The 23,863-nt window shown below is 38.9% G+C and overlaps 1 protein-coding gene across 1 annotated transcript in view; it reads left to right on the top strand.

The window, feature by feature from the left end:
• LOC124804605 (protein polybromo-1) overlaps positions 1–23,863 on the top strand; it is a 334,390-nt gene that overhangs the window by 250,572 nt on the left and 59,955 nt on the right. The window contains exon 25 of the mRNA XM_047264803.1: positions 9,421–9,593. Within this exon, the coding sequence (XP_047120759.1) occupies positions 9,421–9,593 (173 nt within the window). The remainder of the gene's footprint in view (positions 1–9,420; positions 9,594–23,863) is intronic.

Below are 23,863 nucleotides of genomic sequence, written 5' to 3'. Positions count from 1 at the left end.
TCTCAGAACTACCACAGAAAAATAACAAATATGTAGGTACAGCTTCCAAATTTTTCTCTTTTTTCGTAGTAGTGAAGAGAGTAAAACCAAATGTAGAGATCATGTAACCCTTTGGTGCACACACTTGTTAAAACAGTCTAGATAATGAACAGTGTAATTATTTGAATCGGTAACGGGATTTCCAGAAGAATGCTGAAGATTAGATGAGTAGATCACATAACTAATGAGGAGGTATTGAATAGAATTGGGGAGGAGAGGAGTTTGTGGCACAACTTGACAAGAAGAAGGGACCGGTTGGTAAGACATATTCTGAGGCATCAAGGGATCACAAATTTAGCATTGGAGGGCAGCGTGGAGGGTAAAAATTGTAGAGGGAGACCAAGAGATGAATACACTAAGCAGATTCAGAAGGATGTAGGTTGCAGTAAGTACTGGGAGATGAAGAAGCTTGTACAGGATAGAGTAGCATGGAGAGCTGCATCAAACCAGTCTCAGGACTGAAGACAACAACAAACAGGATTAACCGATATAGGTTCCAATATTAGTCATTTTCTCACAAAAGTTTAGAGGGCAATTACAAATCCAGAAATCATATTAAATTCCAGTGGACACTTACTGGAAAAACGAGTGAAATTATGTATCGTGGAGTGGTTGGAATCGGTAAGTAGGGTTGGCCTTAGCGTAATTCCAGTTACTGATCCCAATATTTGTTAGACCCTACTTTTTGTGAATTTTCATTACTTGTGTGCTAGCCCTGTTAGATTTAATAATTATTATTAAAAATTAACTTTATTTCGCAATATTGTGACTTCATCATGCGCTATACTGTAATGGATTTACAAGTTCTCTGTTCTTCTTTTACTCATATAAATCACGATAATAATTTATTTCAAACATATATACTTCTCTTCTTCTGTTCTTACTTATTTTCGTTACCTTCAGTTCTTTTCTAAATAATTTGTGGCTAAGTAATTAACCACATGAACTGTGGTTGTAATTTTATCGTATGCTAAATTCATTTGTTTATGAATATGATCAGCTGCTTTCAAAGATTGCCTCTATGTAGTGTCTCTGCCTTAGTGTGACATCATTGCTCAAAGCCGTCAACTGGAATCGCACACTAGAATTGATCCAGAAAGCTTTATGTATGCTTGCTTTTATGCGGTGTTTGCTGTATGTTCTGGTATTCGTGAAATTGTGTGACGAATTTTTGTGAGATTTAGTGTTTCTGTGATGAGTTCATCTAAGAAACGATATCATGTCTTTCAGGAAGGCATATTCTGCTGTTTTCTGTGTATTATGCGATCACGGAAAGGTGAAACATTCACATTCTGTTCCATGTACTCATGTGATATAAACATGGCTTACGGGGGAAGAACTGAATTAATAAATCGTATTAAATCCATTAAACACATCTCCAATATGAAAATGAAGGATAGTAGGAAAATTGATTCTTTTTTTTTTTTACCTCTCCTTGAGCTGACCTTGGTGTAATAAGAGCAGAATGTTTGTTCACTTCATTTTTAATTGAGTATAATATTCCATTCGCTGCTGCTGATCATGCGGGTGCCCTTTTTAAGATGATGATCTCTGGTTCGGAAATCGCAAAAAGATAAGATTGTGGTCGTACAAAGACTTCACATATTTTGGAAAGAAATGGCTACAGGTTAAAGAAATGAACTCATTGCTTGCATGCAACGTGAACTATTATCTTTGGCTAGAGATAAGAGCAATGACAATGATGCTAACCTTTGTCCCTCAGTCACATGCATGCACCCATTAATTTTTTGCGATTTGGCATCTTCTGGATTTCTGTTTTTGAAAGTTGGCAGGTATGCATTTATGTCTGTAGAAAGCTTGAACATGTGTGAATTCCACATCTTTATGTAAAAGACCCTAATGTGTTGTTGGTGAACTGATGGTTTGAAAAGAAGGTAGCTTTGAAGGAAGCAAATGGAAAATATGTCTGCCCATTTATTTGGCTGTGTGCTGGTGCCATTGGTGTTTCTTCTAATCTTTAATTTTTGTATAATTGACATCTTCTATTAAAGATCATTCTGAGTAACAGTTAGTCCGCCCCGATAGCTGAGTGGTCAGTGCGGCAGTCTGTCACGCCAAGGGGCCCGGATTCGATTCCTGGCTGTGTCGGAGATTTTCTCCGCTCAGGGACTGGGTGTTGTGTTGTCCTTATTATCATTTAATCATCAGTGGAAGGCAACGGGAAACCACCACTGGAATCACTTCCTTAGATGCTCATGTGGTGGACCTATCTGACAACGCTTCCCCAGTGTCAAGACCTGCTGTACGGCAGAACACAAAGTTTTTTTTGAATAACAGTTAAATGTTATTGGAAGCCTTTTTTGCATTGGTGGTGGTGGTGGTGGTGGTGGTAGAAGACATTTTCATTACCAGTGTCTTCTGAGTGGGGTGGTCTAGTGGTTAAAATGCTGAGCTTTTTTTCTTTCAGAATGGGTGGGATTAAATCCCATTGTAGCCACCCTCATTTTTGTTTCCTGTGGGTATTCTAAATCAGTTTTGTTGAATACTAGATTGGTCGATTAAACAAATGTTGTGCTTCTATCACAGCAAATTAAAAGTTTATCTTCATATAATGTGTGTCATTCAATCTTATGCCTTGATTGTTTTGACAGTGGAGGAACTCTTGAGGCACTTACAAGACCATCATCAGCATTAATCTCAGGACACGGTTTGGGAACTTTATGATGGATTCTCTAATTGTATTGCTACATTTATAATAAAAATAGTGCTGCTATAAAATTTTAATGTACTGCTTCGTGAATATCAATTCAAAACAATGTGTGTGTGTGTGTGTGTGTGTGTGTGTGTGTGTGTGTGTGTGTGTGTGTGTGTGTGTGTGATTAATGTACCACCAATAGTCTGTAATGTGAAATACCAACGTATACCAATGTATAGTTATTTGATAAAGTTCCCAGTGCTGAAAGAAGTTGTTACACTTTTCATGCTCAAAATTGTATCGGTTTAGAGTTTTATAGTTAATGGGCACCATACAGTTTCTGATCAAGACACATTGCTTGTCCGAAACATTCCTGTTAATGTGTTATAAAAGGAAATAAAGGAAGAGCTAGTTCTGTTTATCTTGTACCAATGTGCTGTCCCCCCTCCCCTGCCCACTGCATAATAATGTTATCCAACAGTCACAGCCAGAATCATTGTAGTATGCTAGGCCTTCCATTTCCCTCACCCCCCCCCCCCCCCCCCCCCCACAAATTTTCCCTCTTTTGTCGTTGCTTCTTCTAGCTCATAATGAATTTTCAGTGATTATATACATTAATGACATGTATCTTATTGGCAATAAATCCTTTAATCTGGCAATACATTAGTTGTTTAACATTTGCACTATGAGTGAAACATGCAGTAAAAGTAGAAAAATACATCTACTTGCTGAAAAAAGCAAGAGACTCTTTGAAAGCTGTTTGTGTACAATGTGATAGACTTTCATGTACAAGTCAAAATGTGAAGCCTATATCACTGCAGCATTAAAACTTACTGCAGGACATACACTGGGTAAGTATAGGCCACAGGAGATAATGACAGATGGAGGGGAAACATAGTTTGTTAATGATGTTGTTGTTGTTGTTGTTGTTGTTGTTGTGGTTGTGGTCTTCAGTCCTGAGACTGGTTTGATGCAGCTCTCCATGCTACCTTATCCTGTGCAAGCTTCTTCATCTCCCAGTACTTAGTGCAACCTACATCCTACTGAATCTGCTTAGTGTATTCATCTCTTGGTCTCCCTCTACGATTTTTACCCTCCATGCTGCCCTCCAATGCTAAATTTGTGATTCTTTGATGCCTCAGAACATGTCCTACCAACCAGTCCCTTCTTCTTGTCAAGTTGTGCCACAAACTCTTCTTCTCCCCAATTCTATTCAATACCTCCTCATTAGTTATGTGATCTACCCATTTAATCTTCAGCATTCTTCTGTAGCACCACATTTCAAAAGCTTCTATTCTCATCTTGTGCAAACTATTTATCGTCCATGTTTCACTTCCATACATGGCTACACTCCATACAAATACTTACAGAAATGACTTCCTGACACTTAAATCTATAATTGATGTCAACAAATTCCTCTTCTTCAGAAACGCTTTCCTTGCCATTGCCAGTCTACATTTTATATCTTCTCTAATTCGACCATCATCAGTCATTTTGCTCCCCAAATAGCAAAATTCCTTTACTACTTTAAGTGTGTCATTTCCTAATCTTATTCCCTCAGCATCACCCGACTCAATTCGACTACATTCCATTATCCTTGCTTTGCTTTTGTTGATGTTCATCTTATACCCTCCTTTCAAGACACTGTCCATTCCGTTCAACTGCTCTTCCAAGTCCTCTGCTGTCTATGACAGAATTACAATGTCATCGGCGAACCTCAAAGTTTTTATTACTTCTCCATGGATTTTAATACCTGCTCCGAATTTTTCTTTTGTTTCCTTTACTGCTTGCTCAATATACAGATTGAATAACATCGAGGAGAGGCTATAACCCTGTCTCACTCCCTTCCCAACCACTGCTTCCCTTTCATGCCCCTCGACTCTTGTAACTGCCATCTAGTTTCTGTACAAATTGTAAATAGCCTTTCGCTCCCTGTATTTTATCCCTGCCACCTTTAGAATTTGAAAGAGGGTATTCCAGTCAGCATTGTCAAAAGCTTTCTCTAAGTCTACAAATGTTAGAAACGTAGGTTTGCCTTTCCTTAATCTTTCTTCTAAGATAAGCCGTAAGGTCAGTATTGCCTCACATGTTCCAGTATTTCTACGGAATCCGAACTGATCTTCCTCGAGGTCGGCTTCTACCAGTTTTTCCATTCGTCTGTTAAGAATTCGTGTTAGTATTTTGCAGCTGTGACTTATTAAACTGATAGTTCAGTAATTTTCACATCTGTCAACACCCTGCTTTATTTGGGATTGGAATTATTATATTCGTCTTGAAGTCTGAGGGTATTTCGCCTGTCTCATACACCTTGCTCACCAGATGGTAGATTTTTGTCAGGACTGGCTCTCCCAAGGCAGTCAGTAGTTCTAATGGAATGTTGTCTACTCCCGGGGCCTTGTTTCGACTCAGTCTTTCAGTGCTCTGTCAAACTCTTCACGCAGTATCATATCTCCCATTTCATCTTCATCTACATTCTCTTCCATTTCCATAATATTGTCCTCAAGTACATTGCCCTTATATAGACCCTCTATATACTCCTTCCACCTTTCTGCTTTCCCTTCTTTGCTTAGAACTGGGTTTCCATCTGAGCTCTTGATGTTTATACAAGTGTTTCTCTTTTCTCCAAAGGTCTCTTTAATTTTCCTGTAGGCAGTATCTATCTTACCCCTGGTGAGATACACATCTACATCCTTACATTTGTCCTCTATCCATCCCTGCTTAGCCATTTTGCACTTCTGTTGATCTCATTTTTGAGACGTTTGTATTCCTTTTTTCCGGCTTCATTTACTTCATTTTTATATTTTCTCCTTTCATCAATTAAATTCAATATTTCTTCTGTTACCCAAGGATTTTCTACTAGCCCTCGTCTTTTTACCTACCTGATCCTCTGCTGCCTTCACTACTTCATCCCTCAGAGCTACCCATTCTTCCTCTACTGTATTTCTTTCCCCATTCCTGTCAATTGTTCCCTTATGCTCTCCCTGAAACTCTGTACAACCTCTGGTTTAGTCAGTTTATCCAGGTCCCATCTCCTTAAATTCCCACCTTTTTGCAGTTTCTTCAGTTTTAATCTACAGTTCATAACCAATAGATTGTGGTCAGTCCACATCTGCCCCTGGAATTCTCTTACAATTTAAAACCTGGTTCCTAAATCTCTCTCTTACCATTATATAATCTATCTGTTACCTTCTAGTATCTCCAGGGTTCTTCCATGTATACAACCTTCTTTTATGATTCTTGAACCAAGTGTTAGCTATGATTAAGTTATGCTCTGTGCAGAATTCTACCAGACGGCTTCCTCTTTCATTTCTTAGCCCCAATCCACATTCACCTACTATGTTTCCTTCTCTCCCGTTTCCTACTGTCAAATTCCAGTCACCCATGAGTATTAAATTTTCGTCTCCCTTCACTACCTGAATAATTTCTTTTATCTCATCATACATTTCAATTTCTTCGTCATCTGCAGAGCTAGTTGGCATATAAACTTGTACTACTGTAGTAGGCATGGGCTTCGTGTCTATCTTGGCCACAATAATGCGTTCACTATGCTGTTTGTAGTAGCTTACCCGCACTCCCATTATTTTTTTTTTATATTCATTATTAAACCTACTCCTGCATTACCCCTATTTGATTTTGTATTTATAACCCTGTATTCACCTGACCAAAATTCTTGTTCCTCCTGCCACTGAACTTCACTAATTCCCACTATATCTAACTTTTAACCCATCATTTCCCTTTTTAAATTTTGTAAGCAACCTGCCCGATTAAGGGGATCTGACATTCCGCACTCCGATCCGTATAACTACAGTTTTCTTCTCCTGATAACGACGTCGTCTTGAGTAGTCCCCGCCCGGAGATCCGAATGGGGGACTATTTTACCTCCGGAATATTTTACCCAAGAGGACGCCATCACCATTTAACCATACAGTAAAGCTGCATGCCCTCTGGAAAAATTACGGCTGTAGTTTCCCCTTGCTTTCAGCCGTTCACAGTACCAGCTGTTTTGGTTAGTGTTACAAGGCCATATCAGTCAATCATCCAGACTGTTGCCCCTGCAACTACTGAAAAGGCTGCTGCCCCTCTTCAGGAACCACATGTTTGTCTGGCCTCGCAACAGATACCCCTCCGTTGCGGTTGCACCTACAGTACGGCCATCTGTGTCTCTGAGGCACGCAAGCGTCCCCACCAACTGCAAGGTCCATGGTTCATGGGGGGTGTTTGTTAGTGGATTATACAAATTACTAATGCGGCAGTGTGTGCAGCATCACAGATTCTGCAGAAACTGATCATATTTGAATGAAATTATGTTAAACCAAGATTAATGTAAAGGTATGGTATGAAAAAACCTTCACAATTCTGAAAACAAAAATATTTAATAATGCTTTTTCAAAAACACTTGGAAGTTAAAAAAAAATGCCTCGTACACAGTTGTTCATTAAATATGCACACATGAAAATTGAAGATGGTGAAATAAAGACTGACAGTCTGAATTCTGTGCTCCAAATGTATTTTACGAAGACAGCGCATATTTATTTTTCTCTTGTCATTACTTGGAATGTAATTCATGTGAAAACAAGGCTCTTTTTGTACTAGTAGTTTCTTACTAATCTTTTAAATGACAGGTAATCTGTATATTAAAGAGAATGTTGGTGGTGGTAGTTTTCAAGGTAGCTTACGGTGTGACGCTGTGTTGCTGTAAGGTTAAGCATACCGATTCGTTTAGTTACATACGTTTCATCCTTATCTCTTACGTATGGTATCATTACCAGTTTAGGCTTTTTAGCATGTCTTCATCAGATGCTCTGTTGAAAAAGAGATAGTAAAAAGAGGAAACCACGTTAACATTTCTACACTTTGATTGATGGAGCTTATGACTACAGTCAACTATGTAAGAGTACGAAGTTGGTTATTTGTAAATCATAAATATAAAATCAAAATATTTACAATGAAAGTTCATTGTGAGATATACTCTTCACAAAGTGAAAACTATTAAAAAATTACGTAACTACTGATGCAGGTAATCAAGCCATACACTAGATCAGTTTAAATGATCCAGAGCAGAAATTTTCAATCTGCAGCGGAGTGTGCGCTGATATGAAACTTCTTGGCAGATTAAAACTGTGTGCTGGACCGAGACTCAAACTTGGGACCTTTGTCGTTTGCGGGCAAGTGCTTTACCATCTGAGTTACCCAAGCACAACTCACAACCCGTCCTCACAGCTTTAATTCCTCCAGTACCTCGTCTCCTGCCTTGCCCACGAAAGGCAAATGTCCCGAGTTCGAGTCTTGAGCTGGCTCTCAGTTTTAATCTGCCAGGAAGTTGCAGGTTCTAGGCGCTACAGTCTGGAACCGCGCGACCGCTACAGTCGCGGGTTCGAATCCTAGTTGGGTTTAAGTAGTTCTAAGTTCTGGAGTTCTAAGTTCTAGGGGACTGATGACCCCTGTAGTTAAGTCTCGTAGTACTCAGAGTGATTTGAAACATTTGAAGTTTCAGGTTAAAAGATGTCTGCCTACAAATGTGTTTCGCAATTGACTAATTGGTTACCAATGGTCACTTACCGCAAGTGTACACTGAACAGCCAGTATGAAATAATTGTCAAATCAAGCGGCTATTAGACAAGACCAAACTGACTACTTACGTAGTTTTCCAACAATCAAGAGTGAAGTTATGTTTACATTGTGGGCACTTTTCCTGACGTGCTGAGTTGCACTTTGATGAGTAAATATGTAATGTATGAAAGTGTGAATTGTTTTGTACAGAAGTAAATTTGATTTTGTGATTTTGTTTCCTTGTGTTTTACTATCCCTGTTTTTTCCTTTTTTAAATAAAGTAGTCATTGGATGATGATTTGCTGAGAAGTCATAACCAGTAATGATCCCGTTTGTGTGACCTGAGGCTGAAGTGTATTACTTAAAAAATAGAAAGAACATTTGCAAGATGGTCATATATGTTCTCCTAATGTAGTATGTCCTACTCTGTGTAAATATTGTGGTATAAATTGCTGTTCTTTATTGTAAATTTTTCAACATTTATTGTAATTTTTTTCATCCATCATTAGTTCACAGCAGAACAGCAACCTAGTTAGAACACAGTGTAGTTTCTGAAAACAGCAGTCACGTAAAGCTGATAAACACCATCTTTGATTTGGATGTGCATTATTTTGTGAGAACAAATTCACATACAAAATGACATATTAATGCGGGAAAGGTTTTAGCAAAGGTGGAACAAAGCTTTTGTGGTTGAGTTCGAGGTTCGGTGACCATTGACAAGATTGTCAATTGTGCTTTCCCCTCCCTATCGCAACATGCAGATAATATGACACAGTGCTGTCCCTGTCACACACTGTGCTTGGCCAAGCTGTACTTTTCAGCCTACAATCAAATATTTACGGATTAATGATTCTTCAAATTTATAGGTTTAGTTAAATTATGTTGCACTTGGTTTCTTCGTTATGTTATGCCAATTTAAAATGTCACCTCGCTGTTTGTAATTCCTCCTCCCTTTTTTTTTTAAAAAAAAAAAAAATCAAAAAAGGTTGGTGGTGGTGGGATAGGAAATTGCATTGTGTAGTTCTCTTAGTCAGATCCGTTCTGTAATTAATGATCAATAGGTCACATTTTGTGATCAGTTTTATATTTTAATTGATTTGTGCAACATGATAATTTTCCCATGAGTTTTGTCTTCACAATATGTATTTTTGCGAATAATAACCGAATTGTTGCAGGTCGCCCAACAGAGATACCAGAACAAGATGTATACGTCTGTGAATCTGTATATGATGAATCTCGCCGCCAGATTAAAAAATTACCTAGAGAAGGACTTAAAAAATATGCTCATAGTAATGCTGTAATAGAAGATGAAATATACTTCTTCCGTAGGCTCATCAATCCTCCAAAGGTGTGTCATCTAAATTTTTCCCCTTGCATGTTGTGTTTATACAGTCAGTATGCATTGCTGTTGCATTTGTTTTTCTTTTGGGAGTATTAACTTGTTTACTTAACTTTTTATTTTTTATTTAACATTAGCATCAGCTTATTACCATACAAAGAATTATATTCCAATTTTTATTGGTAGTATGTAAAATTATCTTTGTGTGATGAGAGCATTTAAAATTTAGCAAACATAGGCTAAATCTGTGTGTTGCAATTCAGACCTTTCTAGCAAACTGAGCAAAATCTGTAAGATACCTGTCATTTGCACACAGATGTGAAGTGAAGTGACACAAGCTAGTGATAAACTTTTACCTGAAATTAACAAGCTACACAAAGTTTAAATTCAATTAAAACCCTGTGACGCTTCGGATATCAAACTTTGTCGACTCAAGTATTTGACAAGCGACACTTAAGTGTGGGTGTAAATAAAGGATGACAGAAAAGCATCTATATGTTTCATCATCCAGCAGAAAGAGGAGATGGTGGGAGAAAATAAAATAGAGAAGTTATTTATTGTCTTCAATGAAGGGAACTGGCAGAGAAAAAAAATAACTTGTGAGAGGGCAATAAGTGACACACCACACACCTGCATGTGTCTGTGGCATCTGACTAACAGCAGTGAGGGGAGAGGAAAGATGTGCAGCAGTTGGAAGATAAGATGTACATGAAAAGGAGGTAATGAGAGGCATTTTAGAGGAAGAAAAGGAAGCAGATTTTTTTTTTTTTTTTTTTTTTTTTTTTTTTTTTTTTTTTTTTTTTTTTTTTGGGGGGGGGTGGGGGGGTGGTCAGCATAGGGGAGATACTGTCTTTCTCCTTGGCTGTCTGTAAAATAAAAGTGGTTGATGCTTAATGGAGCTCAGTTCTAGCTGGCTAAACTTGAATTTTGTGAAATTAGGTTTCCCAAACAGTGGACTGGTGACACTGCTAGTTCTTTATAACTGTAAGCTTCTGTATTGTACATTGCTGAAACAGTCTTTATTGGACGATATCTCGGGCATATGGTGCAGCCTAGTTTAATGAGGCGTGCCCAGGTAAGTGGAGCTATGTCCAAAGTCAACACGTATAACCCTAGCTGCACACGAGTCACATATGAAACCTACAAAAACACTCCTACCAGTTCGGGTGGGCAGCAGGGCAGTACTAACACCCAACTTACTAGAATTCTTCCTGGGACACGCAACAAAAGATGCTGCTAGGTAATAGTAACTGAACGTGCATATACTGCTAGAATGTGTTTTGAACTGTCGAGAGAGATGAATTAGAAAAGTAGTCACGTTTCAATATTCAGAGAGCTTTTTATGACACAGTAATGCTGATGTTGATGAAATGCCTCCAGTATTGGGCACTGCTAGTGGAAAATGCTACTTTCATGTCAAACAATACTGCTGTAGATTGCCCAGTTGTGACAGAATTGCACTAAAGATTTTTCATCTAGGTCTGTAGTGCCTGTGCAGTTAACAAGTGAAATTCAGTAAGCGTTGTAGGCTGATGGAGTGACTGGTGATGCATGCTGATGTCATGGAAAGTCTTGTGGTGATCCACAGAAGATATCTACAATTGTGAGCTTTAATACATCTGTTTCTCCTGACTATGTCAAAACAGGATTTATCTGCTTCAAAAGGCCAGCACAACATAAAATGTAAGCATCATGAAACTAGCAGAAATTTTGGCAAAGACGTCCATGAAAGTGGTCCTGCATTTACATCTCTGCCTTCTTTTATTACACGTGGTGACAGCAGCCTGCCTGAAGTCGACTTTGTTCGACGTGCAAGAAGGAGAAAAATACCCAGGAAGCTAAAGTGGTTAAGCAAACACCATACAGTGAAGCGAAAAAGATGACTGCCTTCGTAATATCATTTGCAACAACAGAGAAAAATCAGGTGCAAAGAGTTAGTATGCCCATAAGAAATGAGAAAAGTATTGAAAAATAAAATTATGTGATTACAAATGCACTTTAGGTGTGCAATAGTTACAAAACACACCTGGGCAAAGACAGATCTATTATTGAATCTTCCTGGCAAATTAAAACTGTGTGGGACACACGCTCAAACTCAGAACCTTTGCCTTCTGCGGGCAAGTGCTGTACCATCTGAGCAGTCAAATCATGATTCGTGACCTGTCCTCACAACTTCACTTCTGCCAGTACCTTATCTCCTATCTTGCAAAGGTCTGGACTTCAAGTCTTGGTCCAGCACACAGTTTTAATCTGCCAAGACATTTCGTATCACTGTACACTCCACTGCAGAGTGAAAGTTTCATTCTGGAAACCTCCCCCAGGCTTTGGCTAAGCCACCAAGCGAGATGGTGCAGTGGTTTGCCCACTGGGCACGAATTTGGAAGGATGACAGTTCAAACCCAGGTCCGGCCATCCAAATTTAGGTTTTCCATGATTTTGCTAAATCACTCCAGGCAAATACTAGGATGGTTCCTTTGAAAGGGCACAGCCAATTTCCTTCTCCATCTTTGACACAGTCTGAGCTAGTGCTCCAGTTCCTACTAATCTCGATTGGGATGTTAAACCCAGTCGTCCTTCCTATTTCTAAGCCATGCAGAGATGCAGTATCCTTCCTTCCAGGAGTGCTAGTCCCATATGTTTTACAGGAGGACTTCTGTGAAGTTTGGAAAGTAGGAGATGAGGTACTGGTGGAAGTGAAGCTATGAGGATAGGCCATGAGTCATGCTTAGGTGGTTCAGTAGTTAGAGCACTTGCCCACAAAAGGAAGTGGTCCCGAATTCAAGTCTCAGCCGACTCACAGTTTTAATCTGCTAGGAATTTCTTATCAGTGCACACACTTGTGCAAAGTGAGAATTTCCTTTTGGAGATCGACTAGTGTTCCATAGTAGGTAAATTTCCATTTTCATCACCACAATATAAACAGGGGAAAAAAAAAGTTAGTGAAATGAAAGACTGAATTAAGTTTGTTTGGTGACACTTTACAGACACTCTAGATTATGAAGTGTGTGTGTGTGTGTGTGTGTGTGTGTGTGTGTGTGTGTGTAACCACTGGGCCCTCCCCCAATCCACTATCCTACTTAGGCTCCCAAACTTGGCAGAAGGATAAATGGAAAGACAGACAAACCTCACCAATAAAAAGGCTCTCGTACTGCAACTGTAATATCAACAGATTCAGGGAAGCTCCTAGGGCAAGGAAAATTGTTATATCGTCACTTTAAGAATGATGATACTGGGAAAGAGGCAAAAGAGGGGTGGCTATTTTTGTAGATAACACATACCACTGCTGCTTGTATCTCATCAATGGCAATTGCACAGTATAGCACTGCTAATGTGCCATTCCTCTGTCTTAAACATGCAGTATCATGCTTAGTGGTAAGTTACTTACAACTTCTATTTAAATGACCTCTTCCCACTGTGCTTCCATCTGCCAGCCTAGTCTTGGAAAGCAGGCCATTAGGATAGTGATCCAAGAGAGCAAGCTGATTGCTGCTCAGGCAAGGGTGTGAGTCAGTTGTGCAACTGTGTGACTGTTTAAATACCAACCGATGACATAAAGCCTTGCAGCCTTTCAGGTAATGAGAGCCCAAGCTTGACATACAGTCAAGGAGAGCCAAAAGTGGCCATTTTGAGTGTTTCTGGTCTTTATTCAACCATTTCACTTATTCCATAGAAGCATGGTAAGCCACCAAGATGATTCCCAGAAGTAGTTGGTCACCTGTAGCAGCCATGCTAAGGCAAAGAAACCTGCAGTCAAGATCTGGGGATTAAGCCCCAACAATAGCAGAGTGCTTTGCAATAGCTGCCACCTTTGCCAGTCAGAATCCAGCAGTCCAATGCGAGGAGGGTTGAACTTCAGGTCCAGCACTTCCGAGTCATATTACTGTCCCTTCTACATATGAGAGCTGGTATTGACATTGTCCGGGGTTGTCCAAGACTTGTATGCTGCACTCGGTCAAGACTACATCCAAGATAGCATTCTGTGGCACTTTCAAACAGAATGAAAGAAAATCCTCTTAGAATATTTTAGTTCTGTATGACAAAGTGGACAATTTCCAAGCTCATGGCAGTAGGCAATTTTGATATCTCTCATCAACATAGGAAAGGACCTAATGTGCTCCAGTAGCTACACAAGTTTTGTTTTAACAAGCTGTATCGGATAAATCCTGGAGCAAATTGTTAATCATTGCGTGCTCTGGACACTAGAGACAAGGCAGCTCTTTCAGCTACTCTCAGTGTGGGTTCGGGAGGTTCTGATTCACTGACGACACACTCTTACCCTTCTAGAGGGGACTATACAACACACTTACCTATGTAGACAAAACTGTATAGGAATAGATATGATAGCTCCAGAAGTGGGCCTTCTGTGGTCATCTGTATTCATTCAATCATTCTTATCGCAAAACATTTTAGGCACCAACTTGGTGAAGTTATGTCTCAAAGTTTTGAGCAGTTGAATGTGTCCTTCAAGGAAGTGTATTAAGTGTTACCCTCCTTGTAATAGCTATAACTAGTACACAGTCCATAGTAAGGAGTGGTGTGGAGTGGAGTGCAGTGCTCTTTCTTGGGTTTCCAGTCTCTTTGTTTCTCTGACTCTTCAACAGAACACATCTCTTGTAATTCACAGTTATAAAGTGTTAGAAGAGTGTGCTGCAGAGCTGTTTCAAAGCTGTGTGTGTGTGTGTGTGTGTGTGTGTGTGTGTGTGTGTGAGAGAGAGAGAGAGAGAGAGAGAGAGAGAGAGAGAGAGATTGATTCTGTGGACATCATTATTTTAATTATTAATTATTTAATCCATAACTATCATACGTTTACCTCAGGGACCTTGTATGTGAGGCCTCATCTATGTTATGGGTGCACTGTGTTTGGTTCAGCTAAATCAACTTATTAAGATTGTTGATGCCCTCTGTAGTAAGGGGATCATACTATAATAGTCAGTGGAAGAAGAACCCCAACAGGTGACAGCACTGTTGCCAGATTTCAGCTGTGAGGGGCAAACAGTAGCAGGCATGAGTAATAGTCATCTATAGAGCTGCAACAACAGTGAAGAGCTGTCATAGAGACGTATACAAAATCACGTTATGTGACTGTTATAGGTATATGCGCAAAGTGGCCATACCAGTATATGCGCAAAGTGGCCATACCAAGTCCACTGCAACTGTCAGGGATCTTCTTTTTCTGACCCAGAGCTGCTCACAGGACTAGCCCCATACCTAGTCGTCATGCTGTAACTGGAGAGCCACCACTTACCATCTGGCTGCAAGTCCTCATAGTGTGTCAGGTGTAAGAGATCCTTGCTGTTCCAATTTTATTAACATAGCAAACCATTGCTTGCTGTATTATGGGATAAATCATCCATGATCAACAAGGCTATTTGGAATCTGTGTAAAGCACGGCCTAGTGGTGCTTCATATGTGACACATGCCAACACAGTTATCTGTTGGACATAACGGTTACTGGAGAGACACAAAGTACTTCTAGTGCATATCCTTCAGTGCAGTGCAGTGCAGTGCAGTGCAGTGCAGTGCAGATCTCCATAGATTGTAATTTGACTTGCAGTATGTGCTTGTTTGCTGCTGCTGCTGCCACCACCACCACCACCACCACCACCAGCAGCAATATCATTGCTTACTTCATTTTGGAGCATTCAGTCCTGTACTTGTTATACCCTACTTCCTACATCTTTGCAGAAGTTTCCCCGTGACCTGGCTTAAACCCAAGCAGTTATTGCTTTTGAATAACAGCACTTTGTGGTCAGTTCACTCAGTTTTGTAGCTGTAGATGACATTTCAGTTAATAGAGTATTGAATAATGTTATTGACAGTTTGCTTGAAATATCCCTTTTACTGCCCATAGCACATATGTGCAGTAAGAGGAGGACACAGGAGCACTTTTTCATATTGCAAACAATTTTCTAATGTGAACTGAAAATGATAGAGCTCTTTAACTTTCAAAGAGTACAGTCTGTTCACCCAGATACTTCTGCCCCCCCCCCCCCCCCCCCCATTTTTCAGTCGGGGTTTTTCTTAAAGGTTTGGGGGAAATAAGCACCATGTTGTACCCCAGTTCTAGCAAAATAGCGCCAAAGGATGTCAAATCCTTGACTACAGCTATGTGTTGACATACACAACTGATCTTCCACCTGGGCTCGAAATCAGTACTCCCTTCTTTATATTTGACCAGCTAAGATCACATTATGATTTGAGACTATCTTCTTTCTTCAGTATTTCTGGTTTTTCATCATTTACCATTTTTCTGCACGCTACCATTCTGTTTTACCTGCCCATGCTGTTTCCTTCATTTCCATTCCTTAGTATGCTTCTAAGTTTAACATATTTTTCTAAAGAGATTCCTTTCTATTTTTATCAAACTTACTTTGCAGCTAGTTTTAGCCATTAGCTATTAGCCATTTTCAAGCCATGCATGATAAAGTAAGAAGATATCGTATATGCATAATTGACTTGCTTTCAGTCTCACGCCATTGTCTTATAAATACAGTGTTTCCCCTTGTATATTTTCATAATATGCAGACTTAACATTGGTGAGCAACACTATTTTGTTACTTGTGTCTGATACGCACACAGTGTCAAACTAACATCTGTTAAATAAACACATTTTTCACACATAGTTTGATGTTATGTATGTCAGACATTAACTGTAAAGCACTTGTTACACAGTTGCACTTGAGTGAATGATGTGCTGGGTGCATGAGGTGGTCCAACACTGTGATGTTAGCACCTACACTGAAACTTTGTATATGTACTACAGTGGCAGAGGATTCTGATGCTGATAATCTATATATGACATGACTTAATAAGTACTACTTGAAAATGCCTTACCTCCAAAATTAGTTTTGAAGGCAATACTCTTGCTAGTTATTTGGCTGGATAGTGGTCACACTTGCGTTTTTTGTTCTGTAGTGAAAGTAATCTTTTTGCTGCTTTCACATAGAAAGTAATAATTCTCTCCCATTGTTCCTCAGTTAACTCGTCGTCGTCGTCGTCGTCGTTTCCTTCCGCCCAAAGACTGGTTTCACACTGCTCTTTGTGCTAGTCTATAGTCTGCAAGCCTCTTCATCTCTTTATAGCTACTGCAAGTAACACCAGTTTGAACTTGCTTATCGTAGTCAAACTGTAGTCTCCCTCCACTGTTTTAACACCCACACATAACCCCATTACCAAGCTGAACATTACTTGATGCCTCAGGATGTGTCGTTATCAGTTGGTCCTTTCTTTCAGTCAGTTGTTCCACGAATATTTTTTCTTCACAACTCAGTTGATTTAAGTACTTACCGAATCTACCTATCTAATCTTCAGCATTCATCTTTATAGCTTCACGTTTAATAAGCTTATGTTCTCTTCTTATCTGTTGTGTGTATTGTCTATATGTCAGTTGTGTATATTGCTGCATCCAAGACAAATACTTTCAGAAATGCTTTTCTTGCTCATGCCATCGTAACTGCCGTAACATGGTATATTTACTGGAGCTCAAAAATTGTTCTTAGCAATATTTATTAACATTTTTCCAATATACTTAAATAATCCCACAATGTTATTTGCTTTTTCTCCAAACATCCGTTGTTGTTTTTGTTGGTCTTGCCAAATTCATAAAACTTAAATGTTCAGTTCATATTTCTATCACTGTGCTCACACTACTCCCCAACCAGTAACAAATTTATGAATTAATACACATGGTGAAGACAGTTTCATACAAAACATCAATATGACATTAAAACAAAACAATTATAAAGCATATTGGAAAAAAGAGAGAGATACGAAAACGTAGAGTTCAAATATTATGAATGTGATAAAGATACAATAGAACTACAAAAAAACTTTTTATAGTGTCTGATGTGATCATTCATAAATTCTCCACAGAGATAACTTGCTCCAAGAATCAATTTGGAAACCTTATAGTCCTTCCTGACTTCAATACTCAGATATTTGGCGGTGGTCCCACTGGGGTATGTTGTGGTTGGATATCTGTGGAAAAGTTTGGAAGATGTTTTCCTGATCCCCTTTTTTCCTGCAACACACAGGCTAGTTTTATGTCTGCCCACTGATACATTTGTTTAAATTTCCTCTCGATAACGAAATATTTTTCATGGCTCGCTGTGACAGGGAAAGGACCATCGTATGTAGGTTCTAATGTTTCTTTTTTAAACCCTAACACATTGCATGTCTCATATTTCAGGTCTCGCGGGAAAAATACTGATGTGCTATTGTGAGCGTACTGGGTGTCGGACATAATGTTTGCTTTTGCAAATCAGATGCAAATGAATCAGGATCAATCTTCGTAATTGGCTCTTCAAATAATTCACCGTGAAGTCTTCTAGTCTTCCCATATACCATCTGTGCAGTGAAATGGTTTGATATCTCTCGACTGCAGTGCACAACCTCAATACAAGACTAATAGAGATTCTGTTCAGTTAGAAACGTTATGGGTTGTGATTGCAGACTTCAGAGTTCTGTGTAGTCACTCAACTGTGCCATTGCGTTGAAGATGATACAGCGTTGTATGTTGAATTTTCATTCCACAAGCTACGCCCAAATTATTCAGCAATTGCCATTAAAACTGTGTTTCTTGGCTGGTGATTACCTGTGATTGAATGCCAAATCTTACAATCAAGTGCTGGTAGAAGCCTTTCACTACTTTTTCGGCTATGATATCTTAGAGTGGTATGGCTTCCATCCAAGATGCAAAATGATCAGTAAAAGTTGGGCAGTAAGTCATGTCATTAAGAGGAGGCAAAAATCCAATGAGGTCAATGTGTACAACACTGAAATGTTCATCAGGTTCTAAAATTTTTTTGAATTGCAATTTTTGTGGCGAATGATCTTGGATCTCTAGCAGCTAACACAGGATCTAGTCCACTGTCTCTCATCGCTTTTTATGCTTGATCAAATAATTCCACTAGTTAGCAGTTCACTCTGTTCCTTATGCCAGGATGAGCTAAACCATGAAAATGGAGAAACATTTGATAACGAAAAGCTTGAGGGATGTAGGGTCTGATATTCACACTTGGAGTGTCACAGCACAGTCTTTTTTCCTGATAGAAATTGATTCGACTTGAAGTTTAAGGAGTCTATTCCTGTTTGGAATTGCTGCAGTTCCTGGTGTTGCTCAACTGGCTCTTCCCAATTTCATCATAGTCCATCATTATTACCTCATAATTTCTGGATTGGACATCCACAGCAATATTGTCGTGGTCACTGACATGACAAATATCAGTTGAAAATTGTGAAATGTACTGCAGTTGTCTTTTTATCTGTTGAGGAGGTGCCTTTCGTCACTTCGCTGAAAAAGAAATGTAAGTGGCTTATGATTATTGAAGATTATGAAGTCTCTTCTTTCCAGTAAATGCTTAAAGCTTTTTACAGAAAGGCAAATTCCCAACAGTTCTTGATCATAGGTACTGTAAAAATCCTGTGATAGACATGATTTCTGTGAAAATAATGGAACTGGTTTCCTGTTTCCTTTTTCCAATTGTTGGAGTACAGAACCAACAGCAGCATCTGATGCATCTATGCATAGTGATGCATAGTTAGGAAAAGTCAAGCACAACATTTGCAATGTAATGTTTAAATTTCTTGAACATTTTTGTTTGCTTCCTCAGTCCACTGAATTTGTGTTATCCTTTTATTTTGCTCCCTTAATATAGTCATGCAAAACAGTTTGAGATTGTGCCACAATTATAAGATAGTGGTGATCATAATTGACGAGACCAAGAAACATACGGAGCTTATGGAGTTAGTCAGCTAACTTGTACTTCATAATTGCTTGCACTTTCTATTTCATTTACTTCCAAGATTGATTTTTGGACGTTAAATTGAAGTCCGTAATTAGACAAGCACTCTAGAACCAGTTTGAGATCTGCTCAATGTTCTTCAGTATTGAATAAAACAATTAAAATGTTGTCAAAGTAAGGAAACACAAAATCCACTGCGAACATAAGCTCATCATTGAATCACTGGAATGTTGAAAATGCATTGTGCAGACTGAAACTCATTACATTAAATTCATACAATCCAAATAATGAGATTATAGCTGTGTTCTTACCTTCTTCAGCAATGGGTATTTGATAATAAGCCTTAAACAGGTCAATTTTAGAAATTGTTTTTGCCTTACAGAATACAGTGAAAATTTCCTATTCCAGGTACAGGATAAAGGTCAGGAACTGTTTTCATTTCACCATCTGTAATCTCCACAGAGACGTAGCAAGCCATCCTTCTTGAGTGCCATGGGAAGAGATGGCGTGGCCTAGTGATGCCACTGCCTAATGTGGATTTAAATTCTTGAGTATAACTGTCTTGCTCTAAGAAACATGGGTGGACCTTCAGTGGTATCAAGTATTCAACATCATATGTGATTTTGATGGGTACCACATTAGGTTATGGTAATCTGAATACTACAACAGTTGGCCAGTAAATTTTGTAATTTGACTCTTGTTAATTGTGACATTTTCTTCTGAGACTGACATGTCACCCTCAGAACTGAACTTGGTTATATAAGTATGGACATTTACTAATTATTGGAATTTATTCAAAAAATTGGTTCCCAACATAGCTTTAGTTATATTCGCAACAATAAATAGCTATTGAAATTGACGCTATATTAAAAAAAATGGCCTCAAATACAGATCTACTGATTTTCACAGCAGTAAATGGCTATTGAAATTGACACTGCGGTCCCAAATCAATATTAAAGATTTCAATCCCAGATTTAGGAATTTTGTTGCCATTAGCAGTATACAATGTATATGAGGATTAAACATTAACCTTTCGGTTAGCTGGAATAAAAAAAAAAAAACATCAGCCCCATTGTCAACTAAAAATTGCAATTCTGTTTTTTTGTCAGTTACAAATACGCAGGTTTTGTGGCTGTTGCCTTGGTTAGTAGAACTTGCCACTAATGCAATTGCTGGTCCACATTCTGTGTTCGGACTGTAGTCTGATTAAAATTACTTGGTAGTTGATGTGTGTTGCTTGCTGCTACAGTGTTGCCACATCCGGTGCTGGCTCCTGCGTGGTTATAGGTGACCACAAACACGCAGGTCACTTCACAAATGCTGTTAATATGTAATGAAGAGCAATGTTGGAAGTGGCTGCCACAAGGTATGATGGAAATGGGGGCTGCTGTGGCAACAACTGGTTGTAACTGACCAATGAGCGAAGTGCAGTAGACGACAGCTTTTGTAGCCCTGAATTTAAACTTGTGTCCTAACTGAACCACATACATGTGATTTGTAACTTATCCAAGAGAATAGCAATCAGCAATCTGCAGCAGAACTAAAATCACAATCAGTTTGTTCATGGCAGTTAAGGCTAACCTCTAAGAGCAAGCTCAAGACAGAAAACGTTCATAGTATGTATTGCATAGCCATCTTCTGCTGCAGAATTTCAGTTTTAGTAGTGATTTCTCATTGTCATTGGTTATCTGAAACTGTCCTCACACTGGCTACACAGGGTGCTGCCTAACCAGCCAATGAGCAGTTCTGTCAGCACCTGGTTGCAAATTATAGGCAACACAAGCAGAAAAAAGGGAAGAAAAATAAGAGCAAATGGAAAAGTCAATAAAAAAACTCAATCCAGTGATGAAAATGACACAGCAAAGTATTAGATATATATATAAAAAAAAAATAAACCATTTAATTCAGTAAAAATAGTAATCAAACTCCTTTGATTAGATTTAGAAAAACAAAAAAATTCACTGAATTTTACAAGATTCAAACCTTTTACCTCATACTAGTCAGGTTATGCACTAACCACTATGCTGTTTCCCATGACACTGCAAACAGCTAGAGAACAAGTGACTTTTGTCCCAGACATGATGACTAATTGACAATCTTAAAAAATTTGGCTTCACTCAGTGTCGTGCAAAGCTTACCTGATGTAAGCCATCTCGGGCGTGATAATAACTTATGAATTGCGTCTATCAAGTAATTTTAATTTTTTTATAGTTAAATTGAAGTACGTATTTTTCAGGTTTACAGTACCTGTCCAAACCGAAAATGGTAATAGCAGTACTTCGTCTTAGGGTTATATTTATTTTGAGACTTACATTGGCTATTATTATATCACCAGTCTAAGCTTGTATTGCAGGACCTGCCTTGACAACCAATTGACAATGCAGCTATGTGTTCCTTTAGCCCCAAAATTCTTGTCATTGTGTCATTCATTGTTACCAGAAAGTCTTATTGGTTATAAGAATCACTTTTCATTATAAACAATTTCCTGTGAGGATTCATTTCTCTTATTCTATCAGCTATTATAGCAGTTTTTTTTCAAGCCCCTCTTCACTGACCTTTAAATCTTCCTTGTAGAATCTGGAAGTTTCTCTAGTCAGGGTGTTTAAGAACATTTTCCGGCACACATACCCATGCCAATAATAAATAGCTAGGCTTTTGTTCTCTCAAATCAATTCCGGTGACTCGTAATATGCTTATTTTTGCTTACCTTGAATATATTTGGTTGAAATCTCCAGACCCCCCCACCCGGGCCACTAATTTCGCTCCTGTGCCAACCTCTTTATCTCAGAGTCACCGCTTGCAACTTATGTCCTCAGTTATTTGCTGGATGTATTCCAATCTCTGTCTTCCTTTACATTTTTTAAATCTCTACAGCTCCCTCTAGTCCTATGGAAAGTTATTCCAAGGTGTCTTAACAGATGTCCATTTATCCTTCCCTTCTTGTCTGTGTTTTCATTTCCGATTCTCGACAGAACCTATTAATTTGTTACCTTATCAGTCCATTTTATTTTCAAGGTTTTTATGTAGCACCACGTCTCAGATGCTTCAATTCTTTTCTGGTTTCCCCACAGTCTGTGTTGCATGACCATGCAATACTGTGCTCCAAATGTGCATTCTGAGAAATTTCTTCCTCAAGTTAAAACCTGTGTTCGATACTAACAGACTTCTCTTGACCAGGAATGTCCATTTTGCCAGCCAGTGCTAGTCTGCTTTTGATGTCCTCCTTGCTCCGTCTATCATTAGTTATTTTGCTGCCTAGGTACCAGAATTCGTTAACTTCACCTACTTCCTGACCATCAATCCTGATGTTAAGTTTCTCACTCTTCTCATTTCTGCTACCTCATTAATCTTCCTTGGATTTCCTCTCAATCAGTTTTCTGTACTCATTAGACAGCTCATGTAATTCTTATTCACTTTCGCTCATGATAGCAATATTATCAGTCAATTGTATCATTGATATCCTTTCACCTTGAATTGTAATTCCACTCTTGAACGTTTCTTTAATTTCTGTCATTGCCTCTTTGATATAAACAGGGTGGTCCATTGATCGTGACTGGGCCAAATACCTCAGCATCAAACAAAAAAACTACAAAGAACGAAACTTGTCTAGCTTGGAGGGGGAAACCAGATGGCGCTGTGGTTGGCCCGCTAGATGGCACTGCCATAGGTCAAACGGATATCAACTCCATTTTTTTAAAAATAGGAACCCCCAATTTTTATGACATATTCGTGTAGTACATAAAGAAATATGAATGTTTTAGTTGGACCACTTTTTTCGCATTGTGATAGATGGCGCTGTAATAGTCACAAACATATGGCTCACAATTTTAGATGAACAGTTGATAACAGGTAGGTTTTTTAAATTAAAGTACAGAACATAGGTAGGTTTGAACATTTTATTTTGGTTTTTCCAATGTGATACATGTACCTTTGTGAACTTATCATTCCTGAGAACGCATGCTGTTACAGCGTGATTACCTGTAAATACCACATTAATGTAATAAATGCTCAAAATGATGTCCGTCAACCTCAATGCATTTGGCAATGCGTGTAACGACATTCCTCTCAACAGCGAGTAGTTCGCCTTCCGTAGTGTTGGCACATACATCGACAATGTGCTGTCGCATGTTGTCAGGCGTTGTCGGTGGGTCACGATAGCAAATATCCTTCAACTTTCTCCGCAGAAAGAAATCCACGGACGTCAGATCAGGTGAATGTTCAGGCCATGGTATGGTGCTTCAACGACCAATCCATCTGTCATGTAATATGCTAGTCAATACCGCTTCAACCGCACGTGAGCTATGTGCCGGACATCCATCATGTTGGAAGTACGACGCCATTCCGTCATGCAGTGAAACATCTTGTAGTAACATCGGTAGAACATTGTGTAGGAAATCAGCATACATTGCACCTTTTAGATTGCCATCGATAAAATGGGGGCCAGTTATCCATCCTCCCATAATGCCGCACCGTCGCTGATGTTCCACTTGTCACAGTCATCGTGGATTCTCCATTGCCCAATAGTGCATATTATGT

The sequence above is a fragment of the Schistocerca piceifrons genome, chromosome 7 (assembly GCF_021461385.2).
Source record: "Schistocerca piceifrons isolate TAMUIC-IGC-003096 chromosome 7, iqSchPice1.1, whole genome shotgun sequence".
NCBI classification, from domain to species: Eukaryota; Metazoa; Arthropoda; class Insecta; order Orthoptera; family Acrididae; genus Schistocerca; species Schistocerca piceifrons.
This window is presented reverse-complemented; position numbering and strand designations above follow the sequence as displayed.